At 36.9% G+C, this 14,629-nt stretch overlaps 1 protein-coding gene across 1 annotated transcript; it reads right to left on the reverse strand.

The window, feature by feature from the left end:
* Positions 1-145: 145 nt before the first annotated feature.
* On the reverse strand, positions 146-14,623 carry LOC307046454 (kinesin light chain 4-like; the record flags this gene model as incomplete). The annotated part of the gene is made up of 4 exons (XM_079692850.1): positions 146-3,389; positions 4,673-4,739; positions 7,301-7,434; positions 14,477-14,623. Coding segments are annotated over 4 exons (414 nt in total), but the record flags the coding sequence as incomplete, so codon positions are not given.
* Between the last annotated feature and the right edge of the window lie 6 nt (positions 14,624-14,629).

Consider the following 14,629-nt stretch of genomic DNA (forward strand, 5'->3'; position numbering starts at 1 on the left):
TCATAGTTTCTTTCACAGGGCAACAGTTTGAGCAACCTCTCTGACAAAACACTAAGCAACAGCTTTAGGATTATTATTAGCATGTAATATATATATATATATATATATTACAGTATATATACATACAAATACATACAAACAAATATTAAAAGGAACATTTCTTTTTTATTTCGTAATTTTTATGTGAAATTGTAAAACACAACTTCAAAATCACTTCCAATCAGATTGTAACATGTGTCCAGTTTCAGTTTGCCATTCATCATATCATTATTAGACACTAGAAAGACACAATTAGTCATGATAAAATAAAACTATAATGTCATATAAAGTTTTCTTCTTGTAGTTTTCAGGAGAAACTCGGAATCACATATATTCCGTTTTTATGTTTTTGCCTTTCTATGCTTTCATATAAATCCACTTTGCATCTTGACCACAACTTCTAAACGTTTTATAGAAAATATAAACAATTCGTTATCACTTTGTTGCCAGTCGCTGCAAGTGTTGCCTGTCTAGATTTGCCTGTCTAGATTTGCCCAAAATATGGCCCAGTTCCTCAAAACCATCCGACGTGTTTAGGTTATGTGCCTCGTTACTTTGTGGATCCTCTGACAATAAGAAGACTGATCAACAGTCAACTAGAAGCTTCAACACACCTGACTCTGCGACGTCAAACAGATAAAATCACCGTTACAAAGAAAAGAAAAATACACTTCATTCAGAACATTTGATTTTTAGCATTTTATAAAAATCACCGCGGCTTAGATTTAATTATTGCAGGCACAAAGGAAAAATTACCAAAAATATTATTCATTTGATCAAATCAATTTCTTAGTTTTTTATTTACATTTCAGGGCTTCATTTTTTCAAGGAAAAAAATATATTTATATAGTATAATATTTTTACTGAAAGCCTTCATTTAAATTCTTTACATTTTTATTAAAGAATGTAATATATTTTATTAAATAAATGACAATTACAGTTTTTCCAACAATAAAACCAAAGCTTCATTTAAAAATTAAAGTAAATTTTATCTCCAATACTTTAAAACAAATCCCCATACTATGCACAGGTTCAAGATTTGATTTGATTTAGTCGGTACAATTATTATCTTTGATTTTTTTTGTTATGTGTCCCAATGTCTCCAGTTAAACTCCCTTAACAGCGATTGCGGACTTTTCTTTTTACAAAAATCTGAATTTGAAGAAGAATTTAGTCAATTCAGCCTGATGGGGTTTTTTTGGAAACCTGACCCTTTTTTAAAGATGGACAAAGTCTAATTCAGTTCAGGGTCCACATTGTTTGGTTAAAGACAGAAATGTGTGTCTTGCAGATATAAAAAATAAGTATCAAAAGCTGTCAGATTATATATTTTATTTAATTATTCCAACAGCTTTTCTGGTGTTAGGGTTTGCAGCGTTTCATTGTCTTATAGGAAAATATATCAAATAACTTCTGCAGTTCTGCACAGTTTACAACTTCAATTATGTGATGCAGAATCAACTTTGTTATTTATTGTCATGTATATTATTCGATTATTAAATTACTTGTAGTTTTAAATAAGACTTTGCATTTAAAAGTGTATCCCTAACATACAATGATATTTATCATTAAACCATAGCCTATCTATATTTACTATTTACAGGAGAAATACTCCCTCTTATTTTGGTAAAAGCAAATATACATGTTTTTAATTTGCATCTTAAATCTCTATTTTAACTAAATTACACAATTTCTACTTTTTGGTTGTTGTTTTTTCCACTTGTTTTAAAGTGTTGTCTTGATTTAATACGAATATACCAGGAAGTAAAAATAAATGCTGTAACTTTTTCTCCGTTAAAGTGTAAAAGTGGGAGATCCTGAGAGCGTTTTTTATACAGGAAGATAGAAAGATAAACTCTTCAGAGCAGCGCGAGGACAGAATAACATAAAACATCATTTACAAAAATAAACCCAAATGTAAACGTAGACCTTCATACAGCAAAAGCAAAATCTTCTATCAGCGCAGGACAGAACATTTTAGGAGAGTCACCTTTCTAAAGAGTTGAGTTTTTCCTCCACAGGACTCCAACATTTGTGTTGAGGGAGAGAAACATATTTAAGATAACACAGGGATTTTAGCCTTTGCAGACCATTGACATGAACAGGAACCTACAGTATATAACACACTACAGGAAAAGGAAAACCCCAAAAGGCATAATAGGGCCTCTTTAATTAACCCAGTTCAGAACTTCATTTAGAAATCTGCAGATTGTAGTTTAGCGCTAAGCTAACGCAGCGCTAAGCTAACGTCCGGTTCAGCCTACAGAGAGACGTCATTGCTGGACTTTCTCTGCAGAGTGGCTGCAGCTTTACCAATTAAAAACATTGTTCTGTATCTCATTGCTTTAGTTAAATCTCAGTGGGTGAAGTTATATAAAGTATTTAATATTCCAAAGTTAATAACAAAGTTTCCTTAAGTTATGTATTTCCTGATTCCCTTATGAGCTCATTAGTGATATCACTTTCTGAAAACTGTGATCACAAATTCTAAAGCTGTGCTTAACAAAATTCATTCAACTTGATGAAGGTTTACAGACTGAAACTTCGTCAATGAATGAACTACAGTGAACTACAGGATGTTAGAGTTCTTTTTTCAATATTTCAAGTTCTTTCTGACGTTTCGGCATATCCACTCTTGTAGGGGGAAATTAAAAAAACACAAAAACAACAGCATGTGGAAGACACACGTGTAGCCATCTTGAGATAACAACATAATGAAAATTCAACAAAATATCAAGTGAATTTGACCCTTTATAGCATGGTTTGTTTAGGATTTAGGCTTCAGAGGTCGCAAAGCTAGTTCACCCACCTTGATTTAACTCGGGCCATTTAGCAATGGGCTGTCAGAGAAATGTTTAACACTAAAGCTCCACTCTGCATCTGCCTATAAGCAAAAGCATTACATATTGCAAAAAGGACACACACACACACACACACACACACACACACACACACACACACACACACACACACACACACACACACACACACACACACACACACACACACACACACACACACACACACACACACACACACACACACACACACACACACACACACACACACACACACACACACACACACACACACACACACACACACACACACACCTTCATCCTCGATGTGTAAAACCCCACACGCCTTCAGAAAGTGCAAAGCAGCCTGTACAGTGAGCACATGTTGTGATGCTGAAGGATAATGAAGGGGGGGAGGGGGGGGTTACAGTGAGGAGGGGCCGGACAGGAAGTGACCTCACAGGCTCCTCGGGGGTCGACAGACCTTCAATGCGCCAGGTCGGTGTGGCTGGCACTCAGGTCACGACTTTTACTCAGACGATTATTTCGTTCCTGGAGAAAAAAGGAAAAGTTCGATTAAACCATGTGTGCTCTTATTCAGAAAATTCAAAAAACATTTCCTTCTCTCTTTTTTTATTATTTAAATCCCCAAATCTGTCAAACTATTTAGCTAAAAAAGGTTTTCTTATCACACTATGGGACTACAGTTCTAGATATTCCATTACAATCGAGTTCAAAGCAGTATTCCCATGTACCAAAACACCACATAATTGTGATATAAAAGATCTTGATGTTGAATTCTAACTCATATTTATTTAGACGAAAACACTCAATGAACATGGCTTTATTTATTTTTTCTAATTATAGACAAACTATTCAAAGCTTTAGACAGAAATATGATTCAAAGATGTCTTGGATAAAGGAAATGTTTACTTAATGTAAAAATAAAAGGTTGTCATTTTGTTCTTTAAACAACAGCATGAGGGTGAATTAGATCATGATTTTGATGTGCCTCAGTATACATTATCCCATCAAATCACACTGTCGCTTTCTTCAAGATAACAAAATAAAAACCCTGTTATTAATTTGTGTTGATTAGTGAACATCAAAATGGTGTGAAGTTAGTGTGTGAGTCTCACTCAGGTGGTTATTTATTACGTGATTTCCACACCAAACAGATTCCCATGTGACTTTACAGGCCTGTGTGTTTATATATAATAACAAAATGAGATGAAAGAAAAGATCAGGTCAGAAAGCATCTGCAAAAAGTTAGATTTAAACTTTTGGTAAACCAGGTGAGCTGAAGGTTCAAAAATAATAATAATTAAGTATCTAATTTAAATGTAATCTAATTATACTATTTCTAATTGAAGATACTTAAAAATAAAAGTTTTTAATAATTATTGTCTGATTTCAAGCAGATATGAAGAGCAAATAAAGCTTTATAAACATGTTGGTGTTACTGTAAGATTATAATAACAAAACATATCCCGCACATTTAAATGTATATTGTAAATGTAACTCATGTAATTTGGATATTTCCATCAATACGATTACTACACGTTTATTCTTATTTTATTTGTTCTTATTTCTTTTAATCCCCCATGTGTATATACAGTATATGTGTTTCTCTCTTATTCTGTTGTTGCTGTAACACCTGAATCTCCCTACGGGGTCAAAAAAGGTCCATCTTATCTTATCTTATATTTAAGGAGATGTTTCCCCTTAAATATAAGAACAGTGGGACCTTTATAGAAACTGAACTTTGACCTTTCCTTATCGGTCACCAGCAGGTTATAAACAAACTCAGATACTTGGGACCCTCGTCTCCTTACTTGGTAGTGGTCGATGGCAGCTCTGTCCGCCACGTTAAGAACGCCCAGAGAGCTCGCCCGCTTCATGCTGCACCAGCAGGGACATGCACCGGGGGGGGTGGGGGGGAAGAGAGTGAAGGTTGAGGGGTGATGTGTTGGCGAGGAGGTGAAAGGGCGAGGAGGTGGAGAGTGAAGGTTGAGGGGTGAGAGGGGGATGTGGAGGTGAGGATGTTTGTGTTGGTTAATAACATACATGATATTTCCACACAAATGTTAGTATCACCGATAAATGCTTCTCACTGTGTCTCCACAACACATGACAGCTAACTGATCTTTGTTTGAGTTCCAGAGACACTCTGAATTAGACTACTTTAATTTATATGATAAAAATAGTACATGCTCAGAATTGAGAGGCTGAACAGCTCTCTTTCTTTGCATGGAAACTACCGTGTTGTTGTTTCTTCTGTACACTCTTTTGAATTGCTATCAAACAGTGAGAAGAAAGTGACCCTATTGGCGTAATGGCTTCAGTTTAAAGCATTGTAAGTCAAAAATAAACTATTGGTTAGACCTTTATGTAAGGTTTCTTATCAGAAGATGGTCACAGCACTTTTATTTAAGTTATCTGCAACACATGTTTTTATTGATAAGCAGTCATCTCATATTTATATGTCAGTGAAGATCATGCACACCAACATGCCCCAAAACAAATGATGTGAATAAAATCACTGCAGAAACGCAACCATCCTGACAAGAAATTATTAAAAATAATAATAATAATAATAATAATAATAATGATAATAATAATAATAGTAATGATGACTCAAATTCAAGATTATATATTTGGTTTTGTTCTGATGTTTTGCAGGTTATAACCATATATATATACAGTCTATGGTTATAACCCACTCCCTTAGAGGATAGCTTATGGTTTTGTGCCAGACACGCCTGATTGGATGTATTTTACATTTTTTGCATCTAAAACTGGCCCCATTTTCTTGGCAGGAAGTCGCAACTCTTCCCAATTTTATGGAAAACTCTCAGGAATACCGAAAGCCTCGTTCTGTAAGTCACAACCAGTTAACTGAAGCACTTTGTGTGTTGTTCATCATCCCTTTGGCTTTTTCTCCCTAACTGTCAAATACAATAAAAAGCGCTCAAGAAAGTGTTTTAGGAGGTGGTTTCTTGTCGACTTGTTAAAAGGAAAGTTTCTGCAGTGATTGAACATCACAAATCGGTCGATGATGATGATGATGATAATTGCAGCCACATCACCATGTCCACCATCTTTAGAGCCACAGAGAAGAGCAGAGAGGAAATGGAGACCAGGGAGCACACAGACGAGGCATGCAAGTCCAAACAGTCAAATGAACACATTTATTCATAAATAAAAATTCAATAACAAAAAAAAAAACAGCCATGCAGACAGGTTGGTTTTCTAGGAATTCACAAAGAAAATAATAAAATCCAAAGAGTAAAACAGAACTATATTTCAAAACAAATTGAAATAAATAGTCCCAAAGCCACACAATGCAATAAATAGGTGTAACTATTAGTGGTTAAAACTAAATACAAGAGTTCCACAGGCATAACGAGCATTAAGGCGTTTCACAAGCAGACTTTAGTTTGTTTTCCGTTGCAGTTTCTACACGTCGCCCGTCACAGAAAGAGAGTTTGAAACAGTTGCATAATTTTCCCATTTCATCGGTACACTTCTGCACACCGCTCAGTTACAGTTTGCTTTGGTCACTTTAATCATGCTCAGGTTTGATCACTCGGAGGAATATTAGGACCACTGTAAGGAACAGTTCCATTCAAAATTACTTAAAGGATTAAGTAATAATTTAAAGAAAAACTATGATAATAAAGGAAAATATGGTTTTTGGAAAAAAAGTCAACAATATACAAGAATAGGTTGATTTCTTTTTATCAGAAAAAAGCTGTAATCTTTTTAATTGTAACAAAGACACAGTTTTCTTGAAATATAAAACATTTGACCACTTTTTCTTAAAAAATTACAACTATTTAACAACTTTTTTCTAAATATAATTTTTTTGTTAAAAATATAACAACTATTTATATAGAATTTATGGCAACTTGTATCTAAAAATATAGTGACTTCTTCTTGAATTCTTACAAAATTTGACCTTAAAGTTTTGCAACTCTAATCTGTGTACGCTCAACTTTGATCAAATACTAAAAAAAAATACTTTAAAATGTTATGTATTTTGTGTCAAAGTGTTTTCATGTAATACTATAGGAACTTCTTTAAATATTGCACTTATGAGTCTTTTCTACAGTAAATGACATTGTTATATTTTTTCATTTTATTCTGAAAGCAACACTACTTTTTACAGTTTTTCTTTTTAACAGTGGTCCTTATATTTAATAACAGCTCGACCAAACCATGCAGAATAAAGTCACTGTCCAGAGGCAGTGGAGAACAGAGTGAACCGATGTGAGGGGAAAGGCCCAGAGTGAGTGTCAGTGAAAGCTCCCTCCATCATTTCATGTGCAAACAGCTTAAAAGTGACTTCACCGCCAGCAAAGAACGGCGAATCCCTTCTTTCTTTCTTTTTTTGGTTAGTGCCGGCTCCTTCCTCCAGTGCATAAAGTGAGAGTCACCAGGTGCATGATGGGGATAGTTACCCGGGGTTTTTGGGCTCGCTGTCTCGGGACGAGCCGCCGCCTTTCAGCTTGCGGACGAGTTTCTCGCTGCTGCGGCGGATCGACGCTCGTAGTTTACTGAAGGAGCCGCTCCTCTTCAGAGAGCCGGAGCCGTCCTGAGGGGAGAGGGCGCAGCGTTACACTCTGTCACACACACACTCTTTATTTTTTTAAAGAGTGCTTTTACACACACACACAGTCATAGAGTGTTCGTCCTGTCTGGACATTAGTGTCAGACCCATGTGACCCAAGTCTAAATCATTTTAAATGCTATACAGTATATGTAGGCTAAAACAACAAAGCGCATTTAGTCTCAATATTAAGGTTTCCTTGGGACATAAGATTTACATTTGAATGTCTCTTTCAAGTTTGAGGTTTTACTTGCAGATTTAAACAAAAGGGTTTATGGGTCAAACGGTAATATTGATCATTAAAGGGGCACGATCTTTTCAATGCAAAACACCATGTGTCTTCACGATGCAGTAACGCAGATTGATGCACATTCATTGGAAACCTGTGAAGTTGCCATGGGCATTGTTCTTCCAAACTGCGCACTAATGCTGCACACTAGGGCTGCTCCATTATGGCAAAAATCATAATCTCGATTATTTGGGTCAATAATTGTAAATGCGATTATTCATTGACTTTGAAAACATCCATTTATTGGAGGAAAACAAATGTGAACAGTATGTTTTTAACAGTTAATTAACCTGAACTTTAAGTATAATTCAACAGAAAAACCAAAAAAAAAAAATAATAATAATTAAAAAAAGATCGTTTTATTTTGATTACGTTGTTTGCAAGCCATAATCGTAATCTCGATTAAAATATGATTAATTGAGCAGCCCTACTGCACACAGATGAACTATTTATTGCGCTGCTATTTGTTAGTGTTTCACCTTCAGCTAACGGTACATGGAGTCCTTCTTGACGGGTGAAGTTAAGCTCACTACCACCTTTACATACTATAAGTACCTGGATCAGTCTTTTGAAAAAGTGTTGCCCCTTATGAATTCAACAAAACCAGGATTGATGACTTATTAAGGCTGCATGGCAACTCCATCTTTAACCCTCAGAACTGGGATTACTTAGTTCATGTCAAATGAAATGGGACATGATGATCCATTAGAGTCAATTCCAGCCTCCATGGATGTAATCAAAGCACCAGTGTTTCTGGCAGAGTAATGTTAGTTTGAGTGAAAGAAGGTGAAGCCGATAACGAAGCTGAGCATGCTGGGTACTGATTGAATACTGTAAAAAAAAGCTAATATTGGCCGATAGTATCAATATTGGTAAATAATTAACTGTAAATCAGAAAAAGTTAAACAGTGAAATCGTCTTTATGAGCGGGGTCTCTGCTACTTAATAATCATATTCTGTTTTATGTCATGTCATCAACCCAATTCCTCTTAGTAAACAATAGGATCATTTAGCCGCACTGAATGAATGTAATGACATCTGGAATCAACCATGGCATTATTCCTTTAGGACAAATATGTGTCTATGAGCACATTTCAGATCAGGTTTTGAATATTAAAAAGGATGTGGTGATGTAGAGATCTCCAAAGTTAGGCGTGTTAGTGTGAAGTGTTTACAAAATGCTTTGAGTCAAGTGGCCAGATCTGCAGCTGAGGTTATTATTATTATTAGATATGAAGGCACACACACAGAAAAGAGAGGGGACACACAAAGAGGCGACAGGCACAGGTTTCAGGTGAGCAAAGAGTTTAGCTTTTATTAGAAGTTAAGAAAGACAAACTGAAAGATGCACACAGGACAGGAAGGACACGCAGAAAGGTCATTAGCCAAAGAAACAGAGACAAGAAGACTATTTTATTTCCCAGATTTCAAAAAAATGCAATATTAGTGCGCCCACGCTGATATGTATTTACAGAGATATACAGAAGGTAACAGGATGCACCATGTTCAGGACAAAAGCTTCATTTCCCTACAAACTGACATTAAGTGGGAAGTGTCACATTTATCAGATAAACTCTATTCTATTGAGGTTAATCAGATCGTGCATGAATCCTGTCACCTTTAACGTGTCCTCTTGTTACGTTTTCAACATGAGTTTATTCTGATTTCATTGTGAACAGATGACACGCAGCAGAGACTAAAGACTAAACTCTAACAGAGCCACAATCCACGGTGCTTCTTCTCGATCATGCTGACGAGAAACGCTGATGTTATTTACAGCACGTCACAATGAGCTGTGAGTCACCACTAAGGGAGGTTAGGTGTTGCTGAGTTAAACTGAGAGACTTCACAGAGAGAGAGAGAGAGAGAGAGAGAGAGAGAGAGAGAGAGAGAGAGAGAGAGAGAGAGAGAGAGAGAGAGAGAGAGAGAGAGAGAGAGAGGTTAGTGTTCAAAGTATAACTCTGACCATTTCAAACCTGGAATAAAGGTTGTATTTGTTTACAGTGACATAAAGCTATCCATTCCTTATTTTAGTGATAAGTTCTCCCCTTTTGTTTTTGTATTAATCAATGTATTGTTTTTATCTTAATAAAGACAGAAACAAGTGACAGATTTCAGAGGCAAATCCTCACATTTCAGAGATTAAACACATTTTTGGCAGTTTTTTTTTTTTGACAACTGACTGATATGATTCGTCACTTCTGTGTCCATTGACGAATTAAGTTTTATATTACTTTCATTTTTCACACTACTCTAGCACAGGGGTTCCCAACCTTTTTTCCCAAGAGCCCCCCCCAAATGACTCCTGTTGGAAGTTGCAACAGCGGTAATTAAAGTTTCAAAGTCTCAAAAATGCTACAACTACTGTCCCAAACTGGATGAATGTGAAGTATTTAGTTAAAGGAGGATGAAAGCGTAATTAAGGAGCACTATTGGAGTGACTTTGATGGTGATTGGACTCAGGATTCATTCATTTGGATTCCCGCTGTATGAAGAAATTAAAGGACGGCGCAAGTGGAAAGAATTCACAAAGGGATTAAACTGTTTAAAACACATGCTCAAAGTAAACAGGATTTTTCCGATGTGTTTATGTGGATTCAAAAGTCGTAAATAATCTACAAAATGGAGGAGAGCGATCTGATCGGAGCAACTGTGACAAATAATCCAACTGAAACCGGCATGGACAATGACTGTTTTAAAATGCGCTTATCCAGAAAAGCCTGGTTTGGACACTTTACAGGCAGAAGAAATATTTCTATTAAAAGAAAGAATTATATATTTCTGTCTTTGTATGCCTTTATTAGCTACTAACTTGAATTTTTATTAAAAATTAATTAATCAATAATTTTTTATTTTTTTATTGTAATGTAGAGACAAGGCTTTTAGTGACAATCATGTATTGCGTTACAGTTATATGTAAAAATAATAGCAGATGCTCAGGAGGTCACTAATGATATGATGAAGCAATGGCCAAGACACAGTCATTAAAAAAAAAAAAAAAAGGTTACTATATTATATGTTGAAATATACACACACTTCTGGTGCATTTGGTATCAGATGTTGCCTCATTGTTTAAAGCTCCAAGTAATCAAATAACATAGCAATTGTTGTTTGGGTGTCCAGGTGAAAAATGGAGAGGGTTAGGCTTTAAAAGAACAAGGGAGCAGGCAGAGATTTGGTTTAAGGGCGTGCTGTTCATCTCCTTTACACATCCACCCCAAACAGCCTATCTACGAGTCTACAGCCAATGTGAACGGTTAAAGACAGCAGAGAGGGACAGAAAGAGAGGAAGCAGAGATAAAGGGCAGCAGGAACAACATGAGAAGAGTTTAGTGTTGATATACAGAAACATCCCCCCGGTCTCTTCCCCCACAGCAGAAACACACAGTCCAATACAACGCTTCAAGACAGATACCGAAGCACAACGTTGGATTTAGACACACAAGCTGCCTCCACATTACCCACAAAACCCAGCACAGAGAGGGGCTTATTAACATTATAGCTCCGGTTAGTGAAGGATCCCCATCAAGACACCCAGAGGTGGGGGAGGAGAATAAGATAGAGGGGGGGGGGGGGGGGGAGTCAGAGCTGAAGAAAACGGCAAAGCTGAAGCGTGGAGGCGAGGCGTCCGTCATGCAGAAGACAAGTGTATTTAGAACCATTACAAGGCATCTGGAGTTATGCCTGCCGGTCACACGGAGCAGGAAGAGAGAGAAACACACAGAGAGAAATAAAAGAGATGAGAGAACGTTTGTAAAGGAGGAATTTAGTGAGTGAGAAGGAGGAAGAGAAGCAGATTAGAGAGACTGATAAAGTTATCGAGGTCACAGATCAGACACAGTGTTTCTCCACCGGCGTGTGCGAACGAGCAGATTTCAGTATTTAGTTTCTCTGAGGCCATTTCCCACAGTCCGGTCCAAACTGCCTCTGGTCTCACCCACTGACTCGTTAACTCAGAGAAACAAAACAAACCCAGGAGGAACTGACAGATTTAGCAAGATTGAATCTGCTCAGATATAATTCACACCTGCTTCAGAAGTGACAGTGATATATAATATATATCACACTGAATAACTGAACTTTAAAATGGACTGACTTATGGAAGAGTCAGCAGCTTCATCCTTAAATACTGACGTAAAAGTTCGTTTTATAGTATTCTGTTTATTTGCAATAATCTGATCGACTCTGGGATTAATTATTATGAATTATTGACCTCAATTTCAGTGTTATTATTGTCATTTAAATATATTATATACAAATATATACACTTTTCGACATTCCATATTTTCTGTTGTTATTATGCAACAAATATGTGCGTCATATACAAAATACATACTGCAATATATTTATATTTATCTAACAATATAACTGTGTTTATCTACATTTCCATTCTAAAATAAAAGCAAATTAAATCAAATGTTCCCAGGAATCAATGAAGTATTTTTAATTCACATATTGATACAATTCTCTGACAGGCTGGGAATAAAGCCTCCAAAAAACCTCATGTCTATCAACTCTGGTTCATGTCATTAGGCTGGTTTATATAACACAATTCAAATAATACTATAACACGTCTGTCTGTTGTTCATTCTGCTTAGTTACTGTGTTGTGATCCACAGAGTTTCCACCAGGTGGAGCTATAGCACAGTGTACTATGGTGGAGGGAAACTGTGTCTGTATCTGTTGAGCACAACTCACATCAACAAGAACAGATTACACTCCGTAAGAGCACCACAAAACAAAAGAGAGGGGATGCCGGGAGGAGAAGGATGAGAGCAGCCAGACGAATACTCTCTATATCATATTCTTTTATATATTATCTGTTTCTTGCTTTTTTATGTGGCAGTACAATACTGACCGTTTAGACTTAAAATATCAAGTACTATTTCAGAGTTTCACATAGAAATGTAAAGGCTAAATATACACACTTGTAAAGCTAAAAACATTTTATTTATTTTGTATCTACAAATGAATTAATTAAAAATTTTAGCTCTAAATTTAAGTTTATTCAATTGTTGCAGCATTGTGCATTTGATTAAATACACATGTATTCCTCTCTGGCTGCCAACATGCTGACAGAGCAAGCAAAGGAAAGACACAAAGATAACAAAAATAAATCACACTTCTCATTCTCAGGCAGCGGGTCGTCACACAGATGCAAAGCAGAGGTTCATCAACACATAAACACACAGGTACAAACATCACAGTGGACACAGATATCACAGAAAGAGTACAGTACAGAGCCCGTGTTGAGTCAGGTGAACACACTGAAGAGTCACGCTGCTTCTCAGAGGAATTATTTATAATAAAGTGAAAGGAAACGCCTGTGGAGAGAGCTGGAGTGGAAGTGAAAATATATTCGACAGCTTGGAAGAAAAACATGTGGTTTGACAGCTACAGTGAAGCAATGGAGGGTTAAAATAACATATGACTATGTTTATATCCATCTCAGGTAGATCATAATAACTGCTCCTGCCAGTCTTATGTCACTTATAACAGTCTGAGTCATTAGAACTGCAAAGATACAATATGTGATGAGGCTTTTTCCTAAACCATCAAATGCAGCCCTTAAATTAAATGTAGTGTGAGTTGTGGGGAAGTTTTAGAATTGTCAATCATTTTGCCCATTCTTTTTTGGTCATGTAATATTGACCAAATGTATGAGAAGTTATACATTAAGAGTTTGCAAAAAGGTTAGTATTGTATTTTTTTAAATGATCATACATTATGTGTTTACATTATTTACTAAATCATTATCAAACTTCCAGCTGCAGCTCTTCCAGGTCCGACAGGCAGCTTCCTGATATAAATAGGTCCAGAGATCAGCTGCTGATGTGAGATTGTCTGCAGGAGGCTGGAGGATAATAACTAGCTGACAGTGTGTATGAGGGGCGATGCTGATTGGTTGTTCAGGGCGCTATGACTACTGTTGCTAAGTGAGCAGCCGCAGAAGAAAGATGGAGAGCAGCCTGCAGAGATTCTACATCTACATGTTCTTATTGCAGTCACTAGAAGCTGAGAAGATACTGCAGAGAAACGTTAGGAAAGTGGCTCTGCAGCAGCAGAGGAGTTCCCATGTGAAACCACAGCGGCTTTACTGCTGGGAGAGCAGCTTTTACAGAGAGTTAGTTGGAAAAGCTTTAGAAAGAGAGAGTTTAGTGGTTTACTATGATCAAAGCACTATGTAAATGTAACACATTACAACTGAAGCACCTACTGTGAGAGACTCAACATCCAGCCAAGAAAAGCTTTTCTTTTATTAATCAAAGTGTAAAAGTGAAGCTCAAGCAACAGCTACTGCAGGAGAGGATTCTGACAGTCAATCAGCAAACTACGTGTAGCAGAGTAATGACATATCTTTGACATGTTTCTCATTTAAATAACTGTTATCATCAGAGTTAAGTAACCTCATAGTATCTTTCTTGACAGAAACCACTGGAAACCTGATTATCATTTACATTTGTTATCTTATAATGACGACAACACGTCTACTGTGTACACACCCCAGCACTAGCACATAGTATATAAGTACAGCCGTTGATGCTCCAGATTTAAAAATAATGGACATCTCTCTGTAGCAACAGTATATACACTGTGTGTCTCATACATCTATTTCAACAGGATGTTTAGCATGTGGCTTCTGTCCAGAAAGGAACTGTGTATGTGTGCAGACTCTCAGATGTGTGTGTAGGGCTGTGTACTGTACTTACCCCCGTTCCACTCCACGCTCATACTCACTTCCTCGCCACCGTCCGGCCCGCTCTCGTACTTCACCGTGTCGGAGGTCAAGCTCTCGCGGCTCCGCTGCTTCTCGCGGGCCTCGGGCTCGCTCAGGACCTCCGCCACGCGCTGCTTATGCACGGTGTCCAGACCCTGAGCCACACAAACCCA

The sequence above is a fragment of the Notothenia rossii genome (assembly GCF_949606895.1).
Source record: "Notothenia rossii genome assembly, chromosome: 7".
NCBI classification, from domain to species: domain Eukaryota; kingdom Metazoa; phylum Chordata; class Actinopteri; order Perciformes; family Nototheniidae; genus Notothenia; species Notothenia rossii.